Below are 24,552 nucleotides of genomic sequence, written 5' to 3' on the forward strand. Positions count from 1 at the left end.
ATATACAAATTTTACTTATACATTTATTAAGCATTTATGGTACAGAGCATGAAATATATATTTTTCTACCGTGTTTTTTCATTTGACGAAAAGGACAAAAACATTTTGCATATTTATGGTAACACATTTCAAAAATTTAAGGAACGTGCCGTTATGCGAATGCGGCGAACGGTACGTTATGCGAATGCGACGAGTTTCGTGGTAGTTTCGCCGCCAACAAGTTTTGTTTATTTCGAGAAAATAAGTTGTAGCGGGAGCTTGCTAGCTGTTTATGCTCGACCGCCACAAAGGGAAGATCTTCCCGCCAGGCTAGGTGTTGCGCCTGGGATACCGCACAGCTCCGACTCTGTCATGTGGTATATATATGCTTCCTATCGAAAACGCACTCTCTGCGCGGTCTAGGCTTGTTAGCTTCTGGTAGAAAGTCAACCGTAGTGCCATCTGTCCGTATTCGTTGCGCTCGGTCGGCTTGTTTCATCGGCGGCGTAGTCCATGTGGCGCGATAGATGTCGCCACAGAGTATTACTGCACCTTTATCCCGCCAGATATGCCACTGTATGTTAGGTAGGTACACAGAAGCTTTGCCGCCTTTTGCTATGTCGATTAAAACGTTTATTTTAGAGTACCTACTAACAGTATATTTTCAACATTCATAATGAAAGGATTAATAAATCCTTTCATTATGAATGTTGAATATATACTTGATACTACAATGTAGCATATTCGGGTGTCGAAATATTGGAAAAAATCGTTCTCCATAAGATAAAAAACTTCGAAAACCATGGGATACGCCTCACGCTGTAAAATTTTTGAGCCAATAAACGGTCTAAAAGAAGCTCGGAACATTTCACATGTGAAGACTTATTAAAATATGAACTTCATACAGATAAGATCTTCAGTCAAAATCAAGTTTATATCATATATTATTATATCATGAAATTAATAACTATTTATTAACATTTTGAGGACAGACTTCGGGTGTACAGGCATGAGCAGTAATAAACAGTGTAATTTGGTACATAGTACTTAGCGAAAACTAGTTATGCCAGACATGGGACCTAGCCAGATTGACATTTTATCTCCGTAATTACCTATATTTCAAATTTCAACAAAATCCTTAGCGCCGTTTTCAAAAACGCGATCACAAATATATAAATTGTTCATTTAGTAGTTTTAAGATAGGGTAAAATAATTTAAAAATTAGGTGGGTAAATTTTACCTATCCTTCTAAATTTTAAACTAATAATCGGAGAGAAATATTATTCATGGTCAGTTAGCTTAAGTGTGCGGAAGTATGTGCCGCGAAAATATAATTAGTGGGTGTTCAGGTCATGCAAATACTGAGATTTTTGCAGGAGTAACGTTTTGCAAAATCGTGTTTCTCTTCAACCATTACAGGTAAGCATGTAGACTAAATATACACGAGTAGCACTTGATTTGTGCTCATGGCACATATAATTAGATTTATGAAAATACTCATAATTTACGATTGACTGCACGTTTTTGTAAAACAGGAAAAAAATTGCAGCCCCAAATGAGAAAACGCGCAAGTCCACTGAAAACTGTATTTGGTCCTTCTTGATGCCTTATATATCCATAAAAAGTTTCAAAGTAATTTGAATTATTATCTTGACTCTGCAAACTAAATAATTGTAAATTGATTTTTAATAATATGCATTACAAATGAATATATTTACCATGTAATAAAAAATATAAACAAAAAATCAAACAACTATTATGCATAAGTGACAAATTTCAAGTTTATTTACCACAAATTCATATTTTTACATTCAACAGTTTTACTGGTTCCTACCAGATTAACTGGAACAACAAATTACAATATTCTCAAGAAGTAACAAAATATAATTTAAAAGATTTCCTAATTAATGGCTTAATCTAATTAATGTCTTATAATAAATCTAATGAATAGGCTCTGGCTGCTGCGTGATTAGAAGACCAAATCTCTTCTTGATTGTTATCCTTTGCCTAGAGTACTTGTCTTCAGGAGAGAACCGAGCTGAAAAATAATAATAAAGCTGATGAAAACTGTAGATTTTGCAAAATATGTATAGAGTAAAAATTAAATTAATAGTTAAAACTCAGCAACATAATGTGTGATGCCCTTGGTGTTGCATGAGTGTCTATATCTATAGGCTGTGGTCCCTGTTCACCTACATAGTAAAAAAGCAATAAAACCTAAATGGGCATTACTTATATCCATTTAGCAAACTCATGAATAACTTAGTCAAAAACACAATTTAAATAACTAGATATACAAGATAGGTACATGAGTATCTACCTACTTGTTGGGAAAAGATCAAACATATACTTAGTTACCTGGATGAGCAGAAAGTGTAGGCTTTCCTTGGGGATCAATAGTCTGAAAAGAAATGATACATATTTTCAATAAAACAATGCTACAATATAAACGGAAAAGTAAAACAAAAGAACGGATAGATGATGCTTATCGTATTTTATGCAAAATCTACTGATCGGATATCGTAACTAGGTACCTACTATAATACATGAGTAAACTTAATTATAGTAACCTCAGAGCAGTTTGTAAAATAGGACATTGTTGAATAGTATAAGATTTGTCATTTTAAGGTTAGCGCATATAAATTGTCCTTACCGCCAAGGTGTATTGCCTGTCACCATTCTCGTTTAAGTAATAACGCAAATACATTTCGTTATTTTAATTAATGTGATAAATAAAATAATTAAATCAATCACACGCGGATTTTGGTCGCACACCACACGCTACGACTAATGAAATGACAGACAAAACAAACGCCCTGGGTAGTCCTTGTGTTGACATTGACACTCATGTAGTAGCGATGTCGTGCTTAATTGTTACGCTATCGAAACTATTCAAGTTTCGATAGCGTAACAATTAAAATGTTACGCTATCGAAAGTCATTTGTGTAAATATTTTGCAAACAACTTCCCTCGGCCCATCTCAATTGATTGAACATATTAAATCTTGTGAAGTCGGTCACATATCCCGTGTCTTCTCGTGTTCTTAAAGGCTTTTCTCTTTATTCGCTCACAAGAATAATAGTGTTTTTTTTCAGGGTAATCCACTAAATAAATAAAATAATAAATAAATAACTGTTTATTTCGGACTTATAAAATCCATAGAATTGTTAGTAACATCAAGATACTTATCGACTATGTTAGTAAATATATCTATTCTTAAGTAGGTATAAGTAAGTATGGTGGATTGAAAATGCATAACAAACAGACAGGGTCTATGTTTGCTATGCATTTCCAATGCAAATGGCTGCCCAGTGAGCCTGCATTTTGCAGTCATATCTACCCGCTATCATCTTTAGAATGCTGTTGCTACTGCCTCGCACTCTCTGGAACAGTGACGCCACTCTCTTGCGTATCAAGGCATGGAAGCCGTCAGTTCGCGCGTTGGCGAACATCTCAGACGCACTACAGAAGCGAGGCAGTCTCAACAGCACTCTAAAGGCATTATTGTACTGTACCCGCAGCGCGTTGTAGGCACGCTGCGTATGCCGGAACCACAGGCTGCTTGAGTAAAGTGTCTGGCAGTATGCTCTGAAGAGAGTCAACTTTACCTCTTTTGTACTCCGAGCGAACCTGCGCACCAACATATTGCAGCGCACCGCCAACGCCCTGCGCTCCCTCTCAATGTCTAGATCATCCTTGAGATCCTCGGTCACCACATGACCAAGGTATTTAAATTTCGTAACTATCTGCAGAGCAGTGCCATCAAGTATAACTGGAGGTACAGAACATGGTGTCTGGTTTTTTGCTTTAAATATAAGCACCTCACTCTTTTTAGAGTTGTACTTGAGACCGTGCTCCGCAGCGTAGTCCTCACATGTGGCCAGCAGTTTACGAAGACCCCCGACCGAGGGACTGAGCAGCACCATATCATCTGCGTAGCTGATGTTATTCACGCTGATGTTATCAATTCTACATCCGACATGCATGCTGCTCAGCCTCTCGATCAGATCGTTCACATACAGGTTAAATAAGGTGGGGGATGTTATCCCCCCCTGCCTTACCCCACAGCTCAACTTGTATGCATCAGACCATGTATCGCGCCACCTCACCTGGTTCACCTGATTCTGGTACCAGTATCTAAATAATAAAATACACTCAACCGGTATACCCGTGCCCTTAAGCTTGTTCCACAGTATGTCATACATAACTCGATCAAATGCTTTTGAGAGATCCAGGAAGCACGCGTACACCGGCGTCTTTCTATCCGTGTAGTATTTGGCAGTGTGCTTAAGGGCCAAAATAGCACTTTCGGTTGACAACTCTGCCCTGAAACCGAACTGAGCATCATGCAGGTGAGTAAAGCCTTCCTTTTTCCTTTAAACTCGCGCCATGCGTAGAAGGTATTTTTGGTCGTAAATCTGCAACAATATTGAAAATTGTCACTTTTGTTTGTGTAACTTAGTCGTACCAGTAGCGCCACCTGCGCTGAGCTTTGCCCTATTGTCGAAGAACCCACAGAGTACTTTCTATTTATAATGAAGGAGAGCCGTTTCAGACTCTGGCAGTTTTTATGCCTAATTTTGGTTGTGTTTTGGTAGTTTTGATCATGCATTAGTAGGTACATAATTCTGCTTGGTTTTGTTTGTTATTATGTGAATATTATTGCGTATTACCTATTCCATATCGTATATTATATCCAGTGCTTATAACGTAAGTTAAACAAGTTTTCATTCATGTAAAGATCGATAGGTGAGAATGGAAACTGCACCAGAAGTAATATCATCGTTTTTCGTTTCTGAGAATAATGTTTCGAAAGCAAAGGATATAGCTGACGAGTTTCTTGAACTTTTAGACCAATTAAATAGTTCATTAAACCAATTAGAACTCCCTCGAAAAGTAGAATGTGTTTATAATCCTACTGTATACGCGCGGCACACCTTTGAAATGTATGTGAGAAAGTTTTGCAACACAAAAAAGACTGTTATGTACTTTGGAATGAATCCAGGACCTTGGGGCATGTCTCAAACTGGAGTAAGAGCAACATGTGTATTTATTATTTATTTTTATAATCTATATATATATATATATTAAAGAATAAAATGCTCGTGTAACTTTTGCCCATGAGATTATAAAAATAAATAATAAAATATTATAAAAATAAATAAATAATAATAAAAGTTGTGACAAATGTGTACAATAGAAATAATACTTTTTAATAAAATTAATTATGTAGTGTAGTATAATTTATTGCATTTTTTAGTTTATGCTAATAAATAAAAGATATTGATAAAAATGGAGTGGTGCTAGTGTGCACGCTCATACTAGCACCACTCCATTTATCCATTTCTAGCCTCAGCTTAAGTAGGTAGCTACTTATTCCTTGCTTGATAACATTGAGTATAGTTAGAAAAGTGATTTAGTGTGACTATAATTGTCAACTGTCCTTTTTAAACTTCCTTACTTATAATTAAAATAATAATACATACTTAGTAGTTAATAATAATAATTTGTACAGGTGCCCTTTGGAGAAATAAGTTCAGTTAAGGATTGGCTGGGCATTGAGGGACCTGTTGGTAAACCTGCTGTGGAGATTGCAAACAGGCGTGTATTGGGTTTTGCCTGCAATAGGACTGAGGTAAAATGAACATTTTGGTACAAAAACCAACCCCCAAAAAAGTCAATCTATAACTTAAATAAAAGGTAGTTCCAGAATTTGTATCTTTCTTAATATGAAAATGAAAAATGCCTTTATTTACTACAATAAACAAATTAACAAGAAAATATTAAAGTAATATATAAAGTAGTATACAAAAAGTTTTTATTTTTATCAGTACCATCCAGTGAGGAAAAAAGAAATAGTATGTATATTAACCCGTCTATTGCATTGAATCAAGACAATAGATAAACAATTGTTTATATATTGTTTCTCGATTTGCACTGGTTTGTAAGGTAGAGTTCAATTAAACAGTAATATCTAAATTACAGGTAAGTGGACTAAGATTTTGGGGTTTGACAAAGCGGATTTGTACAACTTCTGACGATTTCTTTAAAACTAGCTTTGTCTACAACTATTTGCCACAACAATGGATGAATAGCAAAGGCACGAACATTACACCAGGCGACTTCTCTGTGAGTTGATATCTTGTCAATATCTTTAAACTTAGTCTAAATTTATATTAGGGAAAAAGCTATTTTTATCATCTGATTTCCACGAAATTCTGAATATTTCATCTTCCACTCTCAGCATAGGTGCACTATAAAATCCAAAATTATTGTTTGTAAACTCTTTATTGCACGAAGAAGACACATACAGAGAAAGCAGTTAAATTGTCATGATGATTGCAATTTTTGATGTCCTCACTGCTATGGATGGATAAGGAAGATGCGCTGACCTAATGAGGATTCTCAAGTTGAAATACATGAATATTCAAATTCATGGAACATATGTGAAGTGTATGCTAAACACTTAAAATTTTCAGCTGGCCCAATTGAGACCCCTCTTCGACATTTGTGATCCCATATTTTGCAAAGTCTTACAATTGTATGAAGTGAAGATAATCATAGCAATTGGCAAGTTCTGTGAAAAAAGGGCAGAAAAAGCTTTGAAAACCTATCTACCAAATAATTCTGTTCAGGTAAAAACCATTTCAAGATTATTAAGAGAATTTTGATAAAATATTCTAATGGGCTGTTATATAATCTGCAATTTATAAATATAGCCATTGTTTTTAGGTTCCATTAGAATTCAACTTTTCCAATGAATGTCAGCATACTATAGTTTTTATGAAATAGTTTTATAATATTTTTCTAGATTTTATACTTACCACACCCAAGTCCAAGAGTGGTCAATAATATAGACTGGGAACAAAAGGCTTATGAATTTTTGCAATCATATAACCTTATGCAATATTATTCAAATTAAAGCTTTGTAAACTAACAGGTAATCTTTTGTTTTAATTCTTAGATTGCGAGTTAAATATGTTCGTGAGAATATTAATGCATGTTTATGTATAGTATGCATGTTTTTTAAATGTCTGTTTTAAATGTAAAAAATATTTTCAATTAAATAAAGGCAATAAATTAAAGACTTAGGTACTTTTTATCCTGAAACAAGCTGCAGGGCGCAGGTAGTACCTATGTGATTATTTTTTTTTAATGTTCGACTTAAAAAAGTATATCTAATTAACAGATTTAGACATTGTAATCTAATACAGTAACTAATTTCTTTTCAGGCAGGGTTAAACATTTCAGTGCAATAAATGTTTTATAATGGTAGAATTAATGACAAGAGCTTTGGAACTGGCTATGCAAGCTATGGAAGCACAAGAAGTGCCTGTTGGATGTGTGTTTACCATCGATGGGAATATTGTGGCCGAGTCACGTAACACCGTAAATCTCACACATAACCCAACAAGACATGCAGAAATGAATTGTATAGATATTGTACTAGAATATTGTAAGAGTAATCATATAGATTATAAGGCTTACTTTCGATCGATTAGTGTTTATGTGACTGTGGAACCCTGTATTATGTGTGCAGCTGCATTGAACAGTCTTAATATAAAAGAAGTTATATATGGTTGTGCAAATGATAGATTTGGTGGAAAAACTGTACTGGATGTCAGTGACTTTTATGATCACTCATATTCTTTAATTGGCAATGTTCTCGCAGATGAAGCCATGGATCTGTTGAAACAATTTTATAAGGGTGTAAATCCCAATGCACCAGAAGCAAAGGCAAAGAAAAAAAAATAATTGGTGCTTTGACTTGATATTTTTATATCTTGCTGGCACTAGCACAAATATTTGTGAGAATGTAATGATGTCGCTTTTGAAAAGATCTATATGGAAAATGAACAGCACCTCTATTGTACATAGGTACTGTCAATGCAACACTGCACCCTTATTTGTAAATAAAACATTTTTTTTATCCCGATATGCTCTTGGGAGTGGAAAATGTATTCGATTAAAACTTTAGGTTTGATTTTTTTTAAATAATTATTTAAGTAGATTGAGCTAACATTGTCTTATTGCATAAGATATGTAATTCTGTTGAATATATTACACAACATGAGAGAGAATGTGATTTTATTTTTGTTGATCTATATAGAACACTTTGCAATGTCTTGTTTAAGATTTGTATTAAATATATATAATAATAAAGGCCTACCCATTATTAAAAAATAAGTAATAAAAATAATATTATTTATCTTATTATGTTTAATAAGTGGCAATTTATTACAATCCCTGTTAGATAATAGCAGTTCTTAAACTATTCTACTTGAAACTTGATACATTCCATTTGGTTATAACTACAATGTAGACAGTTATACTTAACAAACCCAACAGTAACAATAAAATATCTATATCCAATTGCTAAAATTAATACTTAATCGAAACTTTCATACATTTTTGCTTAAACATTACACACCTCACTGTATCAACATAAAAGTGAGATCCTTATTTTGGAATATGTATGTACATTTCAAACAAATCACTAATAAAATATCCACAAGGATATCACAGAAATTTTTCACTAAACCTAAAATGAGATCTCACAATTACATTCCCACAGTGAAAAAGTCAAGGGTATTTGTACAATAACAGGGTATATATTATTATGATAATATGTATATAAATAGGAAAGTTAACTAAATGCAATTCAATATACATAGGTACCTACTTTTCATAACAATTTTCTGACTACATAACACTGGATAGATGGTCAATAAAAAAAAGTTAAATTAATTAAAACATTTTCAGAGATAGAACTTAATTTTCTGGGCTGTGAAATCCATTGACAAGTGGGTATGCTGGATCCAACTCTTCAGTATCCACTCCATTCTGTTCATGATCTTGATTTCCATTGGATAGATCCTGTAAAGGCTGAGTTATAGGTTCGCCAACGGGACTTACACTACAACTGGAAGTGCTACAACTATCCGAACTTGATGAACTGTCACTCTCTGAATCCTCACTGGAGGATGCCTGTGACCTATGCCGCAAGTGATCATTCTCCAGTTGTAACTTCTCATTTGTTAACTTAAGCTGTATTATCTGTTCTTCTTGTTCTTTTAATCTCTGCATTATATCACTAAGAGATTGTTCCTCTGCCAAACTAGATACAACAGATGTTCCAGAAGTATCCCTCTCAGTTATCATACTATCTCTATCAGTAGCTGAGGTATCTTTGTCATTTGCAATCATATCTCTCTCATTGTCCAAATTTTTTGGTTTTGAACGTTCTGTTCTTTTCACTAGAGTATCATACTTAGCTTCTAGCAAAAGATACTCTTGAATTAACTCATTTTTGGACATATTTGATAAACGTTCGCTTTGGGCATCCTCATAAACGCTGGAGAACTCTTTAGTCAAATATTCTTCTTCATCCTCAGGTAGAGAGAAAAAATAATTTTCTTCAGAATCTACACTAAAACTAGAATCACGGGTACGCGCAGAAGGTGTGCGCAAAATATGAAAAGAATTCTCAGGTTCTGGTTTGTGTATTTCCATTAAAAATTGGTTATTGTTGTAAGGAGCACGCGTTTTTGACAAAACTATTTTTCTGAAACGATTATTTCTTTTTGTTTTATCATTTTTTCGACGATCTTGCCAAGGTGCTTTTATAAAAGGTTTTAGAACTTTACGTTTAGATTTGCCGCGTCTTCTCTTTTTCTTTACGTTACCTTCTAACTTTGGTTTTTGAATTTCCACAATAGATGGCGGTTCAATTATAGAAGGTCGCGTCTCGTCGCCATCTTTTATATCTGTTATTGTGTTATTTACATCCATATTTCGAAATAAAAGTAGATGCTTCAAAGCAATTAAATTGTGTTATTAGACTCACAGTTGGCGGGTTCAATCACTTCCCTGCGTGGTTTTTCAAGAAAATTCGGCTAAGTGGCACATAAACACACGGAGCTCAAAACAGGGTTTCACAAGTTCAGCCATCTTTATTTATTTATTTCGTTCATGCGCATTTTTGTCTCTGTTCAAACGAGGTTGCCATTTAACAATAATGAAATCGATAAAGGAGTTTCATGTGATGCGTGCGTGATCTATAATTGAGCTTCACGAGCACAGATAAAAAAAACATTAGGTAGGTACATCGTTCACGAGCTATCATATACGCATGACATGGATTTAGTAAGTACTTCGTTGTACAGAGTACCTATTAATAAGGAGTAATACTGCACATTTATCCCACCAGATTACAACACTGTATGTTAGGTACACAAAAGCTTTGCCGCCTTTTACTATGTCGATTAAAACGTTTAGTTTAGAGTACTTTCTTAATCTTTTCATTATGTAAGCATTCGTTTGTGAAAAATATAACAATGTAGCATATTCTGGTGGCGATATGTTGGGAAAAATCGTTTTCCATAAGACAAAAAACTTCGAAAACTATGGGATACACCTCACGCTGTACAATTTTCGAGCCAATAAACGGTCGAAATGAAGCTTGGAACACTTCACACGTAGAGACTTATTAAAATATGGACTTCACACAGGTAAGATCTTCAGTCAAAATCAAGTTTATATCAGTTTATGACCCAGTTTATGATATTTGACCAAATAACCTAAGGATAATTCACTAAATCCTTCCTTTTTCCTTTAAACTCGCACCACGATTGCGTAGAAGGTATTTTTAAGGGCATAAATCTGCAACAATATTGAAAATTGGAGCTTTTTGCCTCCATTGGTACTTAGTTGTACCAGTATCACCATCTGCGCTGAGTTTTGCGTATTCCATGGCCTATTCCATGGTGCCTGCATACAGCGGTGTTTTGACAATGGTTTTGACGAACAAAAACGTCAAAAAAATGTTTGACACATCATTTTGACAGTGATTATATTGCTTGTTTTCTTTTCATCGTCGATTCATCGAATCATCTTTGATTTAATTTTACATACATTATTTAATTACCTACACAGTTTTCAATTTGTAATCCCATTTATTCCTCGTTTTAAAAAAATATCGCCTATTCTGCCACAGAGTCCTACTGCCTGCTCGACCAGAAGATGGCAGATGATATACTTTTTGAGTTACTTCATTCCGAAATTATTAATTATTCTCTTGAACAATCAAAGGACAGTAACGAAAAAAAAGTGGGTTCCTCTTCAGATAAGTAATAAACAAACTTGAATCATAAAATCAGTACCTAACAATTATGCCTCTCTTTTTTTCTTTCAGGAAACTGATTTGTCTGTTGTTGAGTATATTGGATTTGCAGCTGGCTACAAAATAATGGAGAGGCTGACTAGAGAATGGCCACGATTTAAAGATGAACTAGACACTATGAAGTTTATTTGTACAGATTTTTGGACTTGTATATACAAAAAACAAATTGATAATCTCCGTACCAATCATCAAGGAGTTTATGTATTGCAAGATAATGCATTCAGATTTCTCACAAACTTTTCTAACGGACATCAGTATTTGGAATATGCTCCCAGAGTTAGTGTTAAAATTTATATATTTTCTCTATCTTAAAAAATATTTGAAAATGTTAATAGTGTAATATAATATTTAAACTCATGTTTCAGTATGTTGCATACACTTGTGGTCTAATACGAGGTGGATTGGCTAACCTTTGCATCAACAGTGTGGTCACCGCTGAAGTTCAAAATATGCCATCTTGCAAGTTTCACATACATGTCCAAAGGACATAATAAAAAAAGTATTATTATGTTGTTTATATCCATTTAATTAGTGTAAATATAAATAAAAACATACATATTTGCTTTTCTCCTTTGGGTACCTTATTTTTAGACTAGCATCAGCAGGAACTACACCCACATTTTCTGTTAGCTTTAGTCTTTAGTGCTAAAGCATGTATGCATAAAACTTTTGAAACTATGTAGGTAGTTGATTCTGTAGCGATGAAAAAAAAATGAGACTAGTTATGCTACATTATATAGAGGACACATGGATTTATTTAGTAAGTAGTTCAGAGTACCTACTAATTCCATGAGAGGACATTAGCACACAGGAGAGTATAATAGCATTTCCATTACATATACATAGCTTTACGTGGGTACATTTTTTCCTTTTAGTTGTAGCAACTGTGTCTAAATATGTCCTACTAATATTATAAATGCAAAAATTTGTGAGGATGTGTGTATGTATGTTTGTTACACTTTCACGCAAAATTTCCGATTGATATGAAATTTTGTACACGGATAGAAAATAACCTGGAATAACACATAGGATACTTTGTATCCCGAAATTCCCACGGGAGCGAAACACCGGGGCGCATCTAGTAATAATATAAATGCGAAAGTTTGTCAGGATGTGTGTATGTTTGTTTCTCTTTCTCGCAAAATCTGTTGGACCGATTATTATGAAATTTGGTACACTGGTAGAATGTAACCTGGAATAACACATAGGCAAGATACTTTTTACCTCGAAACTCTGAATAACTGAAACGGGCGCGAAGCCCCGAGGTGCAGTTATTATTATAAATACGAAAGTTTGTGAGGATGTGTGTTTAATCGCATATGATATTTTGTTTATTTGACTAAGAAAAGAAATTGATAAAACTATGATGGTGGCGCTAGTATGCGGATTGGCCCATGGAATAGTAGGTACTCCGTACAAAGTATCTACTGATTCTATTTATTACTTTACTCTTTGGGCCCTAGACTGGGCATCTTACTGGGTAATATATATGATATCGATATTATTGTATCGTTATAGCGCTAAAATCGATAAAAAATCGATATGTCAGCTTAGATATTATCGGTTTGCCGATATATCGTTGCAACCCTAAGGCCCGGTGCCCCTAATAAATCTATAGATTTGTTCGTAAGAAAACGTTCATCTCCCAAACATTATCGAAAATTTCCAATAGAAATATTTCTGAAAAATGCAAAATATAAAATTTATGAGAGACTGTCTACTAAAGTGTGTGTATTTAATGTCATTGTCATATTGACAAAGAAGAAAATGAAAAATGCGAAAGAAGAGAAATAATATAATATATAATATTCGGAATAAGACTAAAAGATTTGGGTTTTGCCTTATAATACAATATTATTAATTACCTAAATAATAAACTACAGATGACGCCTGTATGGGTTTAGATTCCTTTGCCTCTCGACATGAATAAACGAAACAAAAAAAGAGTCTATGAACGTAGTAGACAAAACTTTAGCGATTGGCGCTCTTTCTTCCTTCATTCTGTCGTTCTGTCTTGTCTTTCAATTTTACAGAAAATGGCTTCCGAGGAGTTGGTGACTGAGCAATTTCAACTTTTAGGTATTCATGTTGAAAGAGAAGTTTTAATCAAATGTAAGTTGTACATAGTATAGTAAACATAATATGAATATTAGTTTTATCAAAAACCTAACCTTTGGTCAGTTGTTATTTCTATTTTATACCTACCGCTAAAAAATGAATGTCCAAGGCTGTTCAATTATTCACTCCTTTCTCTAGGTGTTAGTATATGTGAAGATAACTCCGTTGACGCAGAAACATTCATAGAAAGATGGATGGCGTTCAGTTTAAACCATTTGAACAGTGCATCGCCTACTTTAGAGAATCTAGATTTACTGTCACGAAAGGAATTTTCCAAGCGAGCGTCGGAGCGGCCCAACGCTCCCGCTAAAGATGCCTCACGGATAAGTACCGGTACAACTTTGACAGTTTATGGTGCACCCACTACAGCTCAGTATCCTTTTTATACGTGAAATCCACGTGTTCTATTAGTATTTTAAGTTTCTTGGAAAATTTTAATTTATAACCTGAGAGTATGTAATTATCGTGTAATTGTTCATTGTTTGCGGCTGTGATATGTCAATAGTGTTACACTTTGTACTTGATACGTTTGACGTACATATTTTATGTAGATACAATGACTATTGAAGTTCACATAAGACATAAGTACCTGCCTAAGAATCCTTTAGATAAGTCCTGCAAGTTATGTAAAGTGAAATTCCTTAACTTATTGAATAGATTAGATAGCAATGTCCTGTCAAATTATATGACAACAACTCCCAAGGTATGTATATTTTTGTTACTTATATTTGGAATGATCTTATACCACCACCATTACTATGTTCTATATGTCTGCAAACTGCAAAACTACTTAATCCTGGTGAAACCATATGTATATATATATATATATATATATATTATGGTCTTCAATAAATACTCAATTTTTAAAAATCACTTTATGTCATGTATGTTTATTGTTTATTTTTTGTTTACTTTTTCTTGTACAAGACTTAAGATAACCTACGACCTTGTTAAGTATTGCTTCCTGCAGTTAATGGGTTTAGGTTTAGTAACACAGTGATTCTATTCTGTGACTAGATCTACACTCATTGATTGCTTGAAGGCCTATCTACAGTGTGGCAACTGACAAATGAGGTATAAATTTAAGATGTCTATTATTTTTAATAACTTATTATTTAGCTTTGCATATTTTATATGTTACTTTTATATCAAAACACTTATGATTTTGGAGCTCTCAGATCATAGATAGAATGTCAAATTTTCACAGGACTTCCTACTACTACAGATGCATAATTAATTCACCACATAAACGTCAAATCTGATATTCGACTTTGCTTTTTCAAATGTTGTTAATAAAATACAACTTTGGACAGAAAGAAATGACTTGATGATATTTGTGGGCGAGTTTGCTTCTGGTTCATGTGTTTACTTATCATGACTAGATCCATACTCGTCTGCAGCCATCAACTCAATCAACTCTAAACTGCATCGCAATGTTTTATACAAGTTGTGTATTTAGTTTTAGTCATTATAGACGTGGTTACACAGTTATTGTTTGTTTGTTTTGTTTTACTTAACAGTAAATTACATATATGACTTCATAGCCTTAAAAGTTATTGTAAACCTTTGTTTTATAGTTAGCCTGGTTAAAATAATAATTTAGTTTTAAATCACATCTTCCAATCCAATTTCAACAGGTGACTTAGTAAAGTTACACCCCCTTTTTCTTCAAAACTATTATCTATTTTATTTGCTAAAAACAGCATGTTATTTTTTCTTAAGTTGAGTAATGCTTGCTTTAATTTAAAAAATTTCAGAGGGTTAAAGTAGAGCCAGACTTGGTACCAGATAAGACTGAACTGTGTCCCATCACATACTCACCAACAACGTTAGTATTTTTAACTATGAGTTTCATATCAGATTTTATTTGTATTGAAGCAAAATAAATAATTACGTATTGTCTTTATTCTCACTCCAATGCTAGTTTTTTATGTATATTGTTTTCAGACAGGCATAGCAAGGGGTGCACAGAACTTTTGTAATTCTTAATATTATGTTGTCTTGATCAAACTACAAAAATGGTGTAATCATAAAAATAGCTATTCAATGACAGATTTAAAAAATAGTACCAACATTTTTTTGTAAATTTCAGGGGAAAATCTGCTAAATATGCTTCTAGAGGCAATCAAGGTATTGTTGTACATTCATATGGAGACCAGAAATTATTAGAAGACTTATCACACCAAAATAATCTCCTTGACACTTTAAGTCTCAACATTACACAGGTTCCCAATGAGGATGGTGATGTTTATACCAAAGCAATGTAAGTATATTGGATTATTATACCTTCAACATTGTAGTCCAAATGGATAAATTGTGAGTGTTAATGTAAACAATAGGAACACCACCAGTGTCAGTCTGTAACTTAATTTGGCTATTTAAAAATAGAGATTCATCCCTTTCCTCTAACACCGTCTCATTTGTTTTAGGTTTGGCTTTGAACTACTTCATGAGAAAGCAAGCATATATGACAACCACATTAGTTACTTATCACAATGTATAATGCAAAAGGCTGGCATTACAGAAACTAGTTCAACTAGACATAAAACACAGGTTTGTACTAAAAATGTGCCATAGTATGTTTAATCACGCAAGCCATTCCCTTATACTATAAACCATTATCTGCATTGGTGTGTTATACTTCTGAACCCTATTACCTTCTTCATCTATCCCCTCTCTCACTTTGTTTAGGGTGGGGTCTCCTCGTATATTTCCGCTATAGGTGTCTACTCCGGGTTGTCTGAGGATTGAGCCTATCTGTCTGAACCATATAATTTAAAATAAATACAGTATAATATTCATGGAAAAGGCAGAGTGATTTTATTGAAATCATATTCTAGTATATAGACAAATCATTTATTCAACAAACTGTGTTTGTAACTGAAATAGTGTGATCATTATAGATAAATATAAAATAAAAATAATTTCTTGAAATATATTTTTGTAATATTGAAGACAGAAGTATGGGTGTGTGGTCGGATAGAGTGCGATGCGGACGCGCGACTCAATCCGAAGTGTGTGGTGCTGCAGGGGACCTGGGAGCACTCGCTCAGCCAGACCGTTCCTGTCGACCTGGATAAGTACGTTTATATTGTAATTCTTTACACCATTTAGTTATGTACTTCATCTAGAGAATAATACAATCCCGACCTTGAATTATTTACTCCGCCTTTGTAAAAAACTAGCCTCTTATTCTCCTGGCATTATCTCTATACCAAAAGTCACCTCAATCTAATGCTCTTTTGATGTAAATGAGAAATTTTGACTTTTATTAAATCCTGCAATAAATGTATTTAAAAGTTGTAATAAATATGTCAAAACTATCCCAATTGTCACAGTTTGAAACAGTACTCCCTGTTCCCTGGGCAAGTTGTGGTGATGCGCGGCACCAACCCGCGCGGCGACCGATTCGTGGCGCACGAAGTCCTGTGCGACGCCGCGCGTCCTGTGCCCGACCACAATGCTGACATTATGAACACTTTGCAAGGTATGTTCTGATAGTGCTTAAGGTTTAATAAAGGACTGGCAACTTGATAGGTACTTTGAGCCAGGTTAGTGGTTCCTATTTGAGCATGGAATGAATATGTTTATATCTATTTGCTTTATGAAAGAAGTAATTTATAATATGGTACTTGCTTATGTTTTGTGCTGAAAATTGTGATTTGAGAAATACTGACAATATGAGTGATTTGAGAAATACTGACAATTTGAGTGATTTGAGAAATACTGACAATTCGAGTGATTTGAGAAATTTGAGAAATACTGACAAATTTAAAAATATAAGTATATAACACTAGCTGTGCCCTGGAGCTTGGCTCCCGTGGGAATTTCGGGATAAAAAGTTGTGTTATTCCAGGTTATTTTCTACCCATGTACCAAATTTTATAACAATCAGTCCAGTATATAATATGTGAAGAGGTAACAAACAAACTTACTTTCGAATATAATATTAGTATGTATTGGATAAATCTTATAAAAAAAAAATACTAGAATAGTACTGTGAAACCAATACATTTTATATATTTCTACCTTAGTTTCTCTGTTTAATAAAATTAATATGCCTAAGCTAGTAGCTTAATGTAATTTATTATTTTACATTAAACTGTAACACTATGTTAATAATCGTCCAGGAAAAATGTCGATGATATTCGCGGCGGGCCCGTACACGACGTCGGACAACATGTCGTATGAGCCCTTCAAGGACCTGGTGTCCTACATCGCCTTCCACCGGCCGCACGTGGCCGTCCTCGCCGGGCCCTTCATGGACTGCGATCATACCAAGATCAATGACAACTCCATGGCAGAAACCTATAAGTCCTTCTTCGAGAAGCTTATGGACAGTTTAGCGGCATTACAGACAACTAGGTATGTACTCTAAATGTTTAAGTTCTCTCTTTTTCATCTGAGCAATGTCATGGTATTTCCTCAGCCGTAAGGCGTTGGAGCCTAATTACCTCTTCACTTAGCAAAAGGTATTGAGCATCCTTGACTATCGAACTATTGAATATCTATTTTGAAGTAGTCGTTAATTATTTGGCAGGTGGTTAATTTGTTTGCATACCTCCCGTATTACTTAGTTATCCAAGGTACCGTATTACCGATTATTAACTGGTACCGTAACTTGTCTCCTGAATCAACCTTGGCATAAATTGAATAACTGACCTAGTGCTCTGTATGAGTTAGTGGCTATAAACATTCAGACAAAAACTGTTATTTAAGATCACTGCTTTACAAATAAGTAACAATATGGAGGGTATAATCCTATCGTCCAGCTAGTAAAGTTCAATTAGCATATAATGTTGTAAATGTGAAAATAAGTTAGTTACCTCTTTACGCTTTGTCTCTTCAACTAAATGTTCTTGAAATTTTGCATACATGTAGTTTAAAGTACGGAGAAGGCCCTAGAATTCTTTCATTCCGGAAAAATAAATGTTCTCGTGGGAAATTCACGCGGGCGAATTATTATTACTATTGTGTCGCAGTTTGTGTTTAGATAATAAACTTATTTTATAATTTCCAGCCCCTTCACGAAGATCTATATAGTGGCGAGTCAAAAGGACGCATTCCACGTAAACATATACCCGACCCCGCCGTACTCCACGCGGCGGAAACATCAAAACATATTCTTTATGCCCGACCCGTGCACTCTCAACGTGAACGGTGTGATCGTGGGGGTCACCAGCACTGACGTTTTGATGCACATCAGCCAGGAAGAGATATCATTGTAAGTATTGTATGACACGTATTTTTACAAGATGTTGCCCGCGGCTCCGCCCGCGCTAGTCTATTCGACCGGGTGTCATTAATTCGGACAATTCGGAATAGTCTTATGAACATTTCAAAAATGATTGATTTAGAAAGGAAGCTGTTATAATTAACAAATAAAACTATAGCTTCTTACAATAAAAGTAGCTTGTGTCACTCTTCACCCTTCCAACTATCTTCACACAATGTCACTTTCATTGCTTTAATTAACTAAACTAAAAATTAATTTACTAGGGATCCGTTCCAGTTTCGCTCGTATAAAACCATAAATCATATACCTCTAAACCTTTCCTCTTCAATCAAACCTACATTATAATATGTTGCGTAGTTTGAAAATCTAAGCATACATATATAATGGAATGGACATAAGGCAGCTGGAAGCGACTTTGTTTCATACTATGTAATTGTAAATTCACATAGGGTTCATGTGAATTTTGTTTTACAATCATCACTACATTGAAAGTCAATGGTATCACGTGCAGGGGCACAGTGGGAGACAAGCAGTCGCGGCTGGCGGGCCACATGCTGGCCCAGCAGAGCTACTGGCCTCTGCTCAGCCCCGCGCTGGCCGCGGACGCGGCGCTGTGGACTGCGCATGCGCAGCTCCACGCCACGCCGCATCTGCTGCTGCTGCCCTCCAACTTCAGATACTGCATCAAGGTACTCATTTTAAGTGGAATGAATCTGTATCTTCGGTGCCGATCGGGGAGTGAAATAACATGAATGTGTTAGCTGGTACTCCTCCCGTGCAGATTGTAAAATCCTTAGTAGTTTGAATGCAAATCTTCCTTAATCACATCAAGCCAGAACTTTATGGATTTGCTCCTTTTGCCCGAGTCTGGCAGGAATGTATGCACTTACATAACTCATAGTGAAAGTAGTTTATTTATATAAATATTTTCAACTTGTGGTACATTTAACAATTTTTTAAAATACTGCCTGCCTTCATCTTACTATTTTGATTCACATGGTGATAGATGATCACTCATGAACTTTTTCCAAGTGGATAACATGTTTTATCTTGCCACTACACACTGGGTATCTGTGGTCGAGCTTCTATATATGAATTTATTTGATAAAAATGAATAGATATTTAAAAAATCACATTATAACGCATGATGGCGCCTAACTTACATGCAATCGTGTTGCATATGTATTCAATGTGCACTGGCTTTAATGCAAAATTCCTTGATAGAAGTAAGATAGTATCGAGGTAGTCTTATCACATTGGCTCTTTTCTCGGTCTTACAATCTCTCTCTGCGTGGTCCGCTTATATTGGGAGCTGTGAAGGCCATTCGCGTAATAAATAACCTAAAATAAAATAAAATTTTGAAGACATTGCTATAATTTAACAGCCGCCTGCCTGACTTCAATCCTATTGTTGCTTATCAGTTGTTAAAACTGTATTCTTTAGTCCCCTCGTACGGCTTCCACGGGAGGATAATGATGGATATGGAGTGGTCTTACTCTAGGGCGTGTGGTCCCGCCACACGCCACAATTTCTTGGAGTTTGAATATATTTTATTGTGTTTCAGGAAGTGAACGGTTGTGTGGTGGTGAATCCCGAACATCTGACAAAAGGTCTGTCGGGCGGCACGTTTGCGCGCCTCCACATCACAGGCGGTGAGAAACTCAATGTCGCCGCGCAAATACTTCGCATTTAAATATAAAATAAAAACTTTAACTTAAAACCGTTATTTTATTTACATTTGGTACATTATATACTTAGTTATTCTTATCACTAAAAATTAAAATATTCGCATTACTGAGATATGAAGTCGTTGTGTCTAGACTAGACCATACGTATTGTTGTTGGTTTTTGTCTTTGGACATTTGCGTTTATTAATTTTAATTCCTAAATATTAATTGTTGCCGATTGCTTGAAAATATTTTAAAAAGTGAACGAAGGGCGATAGTATATGTAGTAGGCTATGTGCTACTAAATCCATTAAAAAAATATGTTGAAATGAATACTTGATCTATATATGTACCCGAAGATCCACCGACCATATCACTAATATGTTGTTAAATTCAAAACACTGCCACCACCCATTAGTTTCTAGCCCAAGTAGAAAAATGCTAATAATTCTTATATCTTAGTGTATTTTCACATCGGTGAAAAAGAAAGATCCAGTCTTGTCTGCAGTGGCTATTACCTTTTCCACTTACGCTGGATCACACCCACCGAAACATCAGACCAGAAGGTATCTCATACGTTATGGGTCTGAAAGAAAAAGCAGTGCGTAGCGCGACTTTGCTTATTTACATGACCATCGAGTTTATTCGAAGTGAAACGCAGCTAACCAATCACAGTGCGCCATTGTGACGCAATGACATGTAATTGGTTCGCTACTTGTCACTTGGAATCCACTCGATAATCAGAAATGAAATGCAAACCCGTGCTTCGCCCTCCTGTACGTAGTCTTAGGCTACGTAAATTGGGTCGTCGAGCTTGACCAACCCGCCGGGCGCCGAGCGCAGCGACATCTGGACGCCCATCCGCGGGGACGAGCCTGCGCTGCGCCGCGCTGCTGGCTCCGTCGACTGCCGGTAGCTACAACAAAAATGCATCGTGTATGTAAAGAAAAATATTATACATGTGGTAACTTATTTCTCACACCTAATCAGGATGGCTCTAAGGACGGTACACGCCATGCGCTAGCTGATCGACTAGTGAACAAAAGTGTTCCGGATGAAGCATCATGGTTGTAGGTACCTCACTTAACCATTGACGATAGGTTTAAAATAAACATAAACCGCGAACACCACCTTCGCCGTTAAATAAGAGAGCAGTTTTATATGATCTACTGACTAAAGCTTTCCCCGGCGAGCCATAATGTGGCTTTGATCGCCCGTGGATCAGGGTCTAATTAAAATCCAGATTAAAATGGTCTTTGATTTAGTTTTGTGCGTTGCACATGGTTGAACATCCTACTTTTGAACAACTTTTTCCCGCTCTACATTAAATCTTCCTACACTCACGTTTTAAGTGTTTCCAGAGGGTCTGCATTGACGTTTCGCACTCCTGTCTCTGGGTCAATTGTGGTCAAAATGCATCTGAAAATTGTAATACAAAAAAGTTTGGTAACAGTATCATTTTTAAGTACACAGTACATAATAATAGGTATTACGATTTACTTCTAGATGTTCTAACCTAAAGCACGGCTTGATGATTTCAAAAACGTTGTCTCCAATCTTGACGAACTTCCAGTTGTCCTCATCATAGGCCTTGCCGCCTTTCATCACGAAGTTAGGACGGAAGTTGCGCGGTGTGACTTGCGTCTCCTTCAGCCGCGTGTTCAGGTCGTCCACGGACGCTTGGTTGACCAAGTTGAACGGCACCTCGTCGGGTAAAGCGCCCTGGTAAAGTGGGATTCTTATTTTAAATTAACTACCTATAAAATATATTTACTTAAATGAAGTTAGTCAATTAAGTATGTAAGTATCTTTTGTAAAAACCTTTTTAAAATAATGATTTTTTCAAAAATGTTAAATGTCAATGATATTTACGTACAGTATCATTCTTAGTAAACCTGTAGATCTTGCTGGTGCCAGCCCTGAGAGTGCGAGCTCCGTGCGAAGCGTAATACACTAGCCTGAAGTTGTTCGATGACTTGTCTAAAATTCTGAAAGGTCAACAACTTCAACATTAGTATTCAATATGTCCTCAACAAAAATAATAAACCTACCTAAATACTTTTTTTTAAAAGTAGAAACCCGTACACAAATAGGTATAAGTAAGTATTATATAGAAAGTTTTGTCCGCGTCTTTTCCATTTCCAACACATATTTTTACATATTTCTTGTGTAAATAATGGTAAACTTATCTACTTATCAGCAATTCAAAGTAAACATTATGGATAATACAGTAAGATAACTGTACTGTACTGTATAAATATAAGAAGAAAAAATAACGTAATGCCACCACCCACTTATCACGCATTGATAAAAGAGGTCTTATAATAATTTTAATCATGTCATTTGTCCTCATTTTTCAGTTTGACCTGAAATATTGTCTAGCATCTCGTTTTGTAAAAAAATGACAAAAAAGTCACGCAATGCCGATTATCCTATCCACAACCGCAACAATAAATTGTTCGGTTCGGTTACGCTCTTACGATTTCACGACTTGAATGAACCAAATAAAATACACGATTGACTTTTACAAAACCGATGAGTAATAATTTTCCTGAAGTTGTATTATATTATTACCTAGAGATCCACTCGCTGGTTTCATGGCCGCAATCGAACACTGGCACCTCTACTCCCCACACGCGGGCAGTTTTTGCGCACTGATTTGTAACTACCTAGAAATAAAAAGATTTTACCCAAACATACATACATACATTGCAAATTAAATAAAAGCTATTAAAAATATATAGGTATCATTTATTTATCCACCATCTGATGTGCACTGCACGGATCGTCAAATTTAAGTAAGTACCTAATTCTCAAAAAGCTACAGACTACTACATGAAAAAAAAGCTAAAGACATGCCTATTTTGGAGTACCTACCTCTGCCAAGTTGACGTGCACAGGTTCCATGTCAGCATGCTTGAGGGTCAACACGGAGCTCTTGACGGATGGGTGCACCAGTAGCATCTCCGGGTACGCGCGCGCTGTCACGAAGTTGTTCTTCTCGTCCACCACCATCAGAAATCTGAGACCAATTAAACCTGAATATATTCATGAGCGAATTTCTTTAGGGCGTATTTGATTAAGTCCTAGGTAGGGTAAGAATATAGGAACAGTAGCAAGATCGTTCACTCTTTCTGTGCAACTAAACAAAGTCAGTGAACAGTACCGGAAATGTTGTCTAATCTATGGTACCTAACAGGTAACAACTAAAGTGTGTATTGTGAGTAGAACTACCTGTCTCTAAGCCATCCGTCTTTTAACCCTAAAATCGAGAGTTCAGCTTTGTTCATAATGACGGGCCCACACGACTTGACCGGGTAGGCGTAGATGTCCTTGAGAGTGCCGACTTGGGTCCATTGTTCGGGTATCTTTGTCGCATTCTCCTGGTACCAGCGGTAGGCGTAGTAAGCTCCGCTGATGGCCCCGGCGGTTACCACAGCCGCTGTCACATACTGACCTGCAGATCAGGTAAGTGGTAAGTAGTCTGTGGCTGGCATTGAAGCAAATGTGCCAGCCGGTATGTGTATTTCGAAACGAAAGCAATAAAAGCTCTCATACAATCTACGCAACGTCCATGCATACGCATCGGCATCTGTCCAATTTCGGCGATAGTGTGTAGGCTGCATAAGTTGTGTTTCCAAAAAATGAGAATGATAGAACGGTCAAATATAGATAGTAGAAATAATTTAAGGGTCAACCAGGGCTGGAATGTTGTATGCCATGCTCTGTAATGTTGTTTTGTTTCACAGGAATAAAAAAAGATTTAGTCTTTTTTTTATTTTCAAGACCCAATTCCATCAAAATCTGACTAGCACTGTTTGTGTTATGTACGTCTCAGAATAGTATATAAAGCTTACAAATCATATCTATTTAAGTACAAAGAGGACGAATCCATTGACAAATATATAGATATATTTCGTTTTTTTTATTTCTATTATTTATTTTAACCTTGATCATTGCACGCATAATAGGTACAATGGAAACTTTTTGCTTAAATATTATATTCTTACCACGTTGACACGACATAGCTTTAAGAAAAGTCAACAGGACCTGGACCCCGAATCTAAACTTAAATCAACACAAGAAAATACTAATCGCTGTGTTTACGTACAGCGCGCATCGGAACCGATGTAGGACTGTCAATTCGGCCGGCGGCCTGGTGGCGGGCCGGGCGGGCGGCCCGCCACGCCAAGCCGCGTGCTTTGAATGAGATATTAAAACATTACATAGCTTAAAAAAGCCATTTTGAGTAGTTTTTACTAATAACATAAGTATCTAACTACCTAAACATCTTTAATGTGATCATTATCTTCGAAATATTGACCAAGAGCAATGACAATGACCTAACATCATGTGCGATTGTATCAAA

General features: G+C 35.6%; 6 protein-coding genes across 10 annotated transcripts; 3 read left to right on the forward strand and 3 right to left on the reverse strand.

Annotated features, from left to right (window-relative positions):
* Positions 1-1,735: 1,735 nt before the first annotated feature.
* Nop10 (Nop10 ribonucleoprotein) lies at positions 1,736-3,070 on the reverse strand. Its single transcript, XM_053757567.2, has 3 exons — positions 2,633-3,070; positions 2,338-2,380; positions 1,736-2,017 (listed from the first exon to the last, which is right to left on the reverse strand). Exons 1-3 carry the CDS (start codon positions 2,684-2,686, stop codon positions 1,920-1,922), a joined length of 195 nt encoding a protein of 64 aa, XP_053613542.1. The 5' UTR covers positions 2,687-3,070; the 3' UTR covers positions 1,736-1,919.
* Positions 3,071-4,342: 1,272 nt separating this feature from the next.
* On the forward strand, positions 4,343-8,060 carry LOC128677027 (tRNA-specific adenosine deaminase 2-like). 5 transcript variants are annotated; one of them, XM_053757562.2, is made up of 6 exons: positions 4,501-5,010; positions 5,495-5,614; positions 5,965-6,108; positions 6,459-6,614; positions 6,791-6,919; positions 7,212-8,060. In XM_053757562.2, the coding sequence occupies exons 1-5, from the start codon at positions 4,735-4,737 to the stop codon at positions 6,899-6,901; spliced, it is 807 nt and encodes a 268-aa protein (XP_053613537.1). In that variant the 5' UTR covers positions 4,501-4,734; the 3' UTR covers positions 6,902-6,919; positions 7,212-8,060. The 5 variants fall into 5 exon arrangements, 4 of the variants coding, with proteins under 4 accessions (XP_053613537.1, XP_053613538.1, XP_053613539.1 ...); XM_053757563.2 differs by lacking the exon at positions 6,791-6,919 and having other exon boundaries at positions 4,696-5,010; positions 7,212-7,374; XM_053757564.1 differs by lacking the exon at positions 5,965-6,108 and having other exon boundaries at positions 4,696-5,010; positions 7,212-7,350.
* Positions 8,061-8,181: 121 nt separating this feature from the next.
* Positions 8,182-9,827, reverse strand: Hexim (Hexamethylene bisacetamide inducible). The gene has a single exon (XM_053757561.2). It carries the CDS (start codon positions 9,769-9,771, stop codon positions 8,752-8,754), a length of 1,020 nt encoding a protein of 339 aa, XP_053613536.1. The 5' UTR covers positions 9,772-9,827; the 3' UTR covers positions 8,182-8,751.
* Positions 9,828-10,821: 994 nt separating this feature from the next.
* On the forward strand, positions 10,822-11,731 carry Trs33 (TRAPP subunit 33). Its single transcript, XM_053758024.2, has 3 exons — positions 10,822-11,088; positions 11,174-11,437; positions 11,527-11,731. The coding sequence occupies exons 1-3, from the start codon at positions 11,002-11,004 to the stop codon at positions 11,650-11,652; spliced, it is 477 nt and encodes a 158-aa protein (XP_053613999.1). The 5' UTR covers positions 10,822-11,001; the 3' UTR covers positions 11,653-11,731.
* A 1,393-nt stretch (positions 11,732-13,124) lies between these two features.
* PolA2 (DNA polymerase alpha subunit 2) lies at positions 13,125-20,236 on the forward strand. Its single transcript, XM_053758019.2, has 12 exons — positions 13,125-13,273; positions 13,418-13,652; positions 13,937-13,982; positions 15,037-15,107; positions 15,372-15,542; positions 15,709-15,832; positions 16,235-16,359; positions 16,618-16,766; positions 17,410-17,644; positions 18,300-18,503; positions 19,027-19,204; positions 20,081-20,236. The coding sequence occupies exons 1-12, from the start codon at positions 13,198-13,200 to the stop codon at positions 20,207-20,209; spliced, it is 1,743 nt and encodes a 580-aa protein (XP_053613994.1). The 5' UTR covers positions 13,125-13,197; the 3' UTR covers positions 20,210-20,236.
* Positions 20,225-24,351, reverse strand: Marc (Mitochondrial amidoxime reducing component). The gene is made up of 8 exons (XM_053758020.1): positions 24,194-24,351; positions 23,418-23,640; positions 23,057-23,205; positions 22,758-22,848; positions 22,060-22,171; positions 21,700-21,905; positions 21,528-21,602; positions 20,225-21,099 (listed from the first exon to the last, which is right to left on the reverse strand). The coding sequence occupies exons 1-8, from the start codon at positions 24,207-24,209 to the stop codon at positions 20,970-20,972; spliced, it is 1,002 nt and encodes a 333-aa protein (XP_053613995.1). The 5' UTR covers positions 24,210-24,351; the 3' UTR covers positions 20,225-20,969.
* Between the last annotated feature and the right edge of the window lie 201 nt (positions 24,352-24,552).

The sequence above is a fragment of the Plodia interpunctella genome, chromosome 17 (assembly GCF_027563975.2).
Source record: "Plodia interpunctella isolate USDA-ARS_2022_Savannah chromosome 17, ilPloInte3.2, whole genome shotgun sequence".
In the NCBI taxonomy this organism is placed as follows: domain Eukaryota; kingdom Metazoa; phylum Arthropoda; class Insecta; order Lepidoptera; family Pyralidae; genus Plodia; species Plodia interpunctella.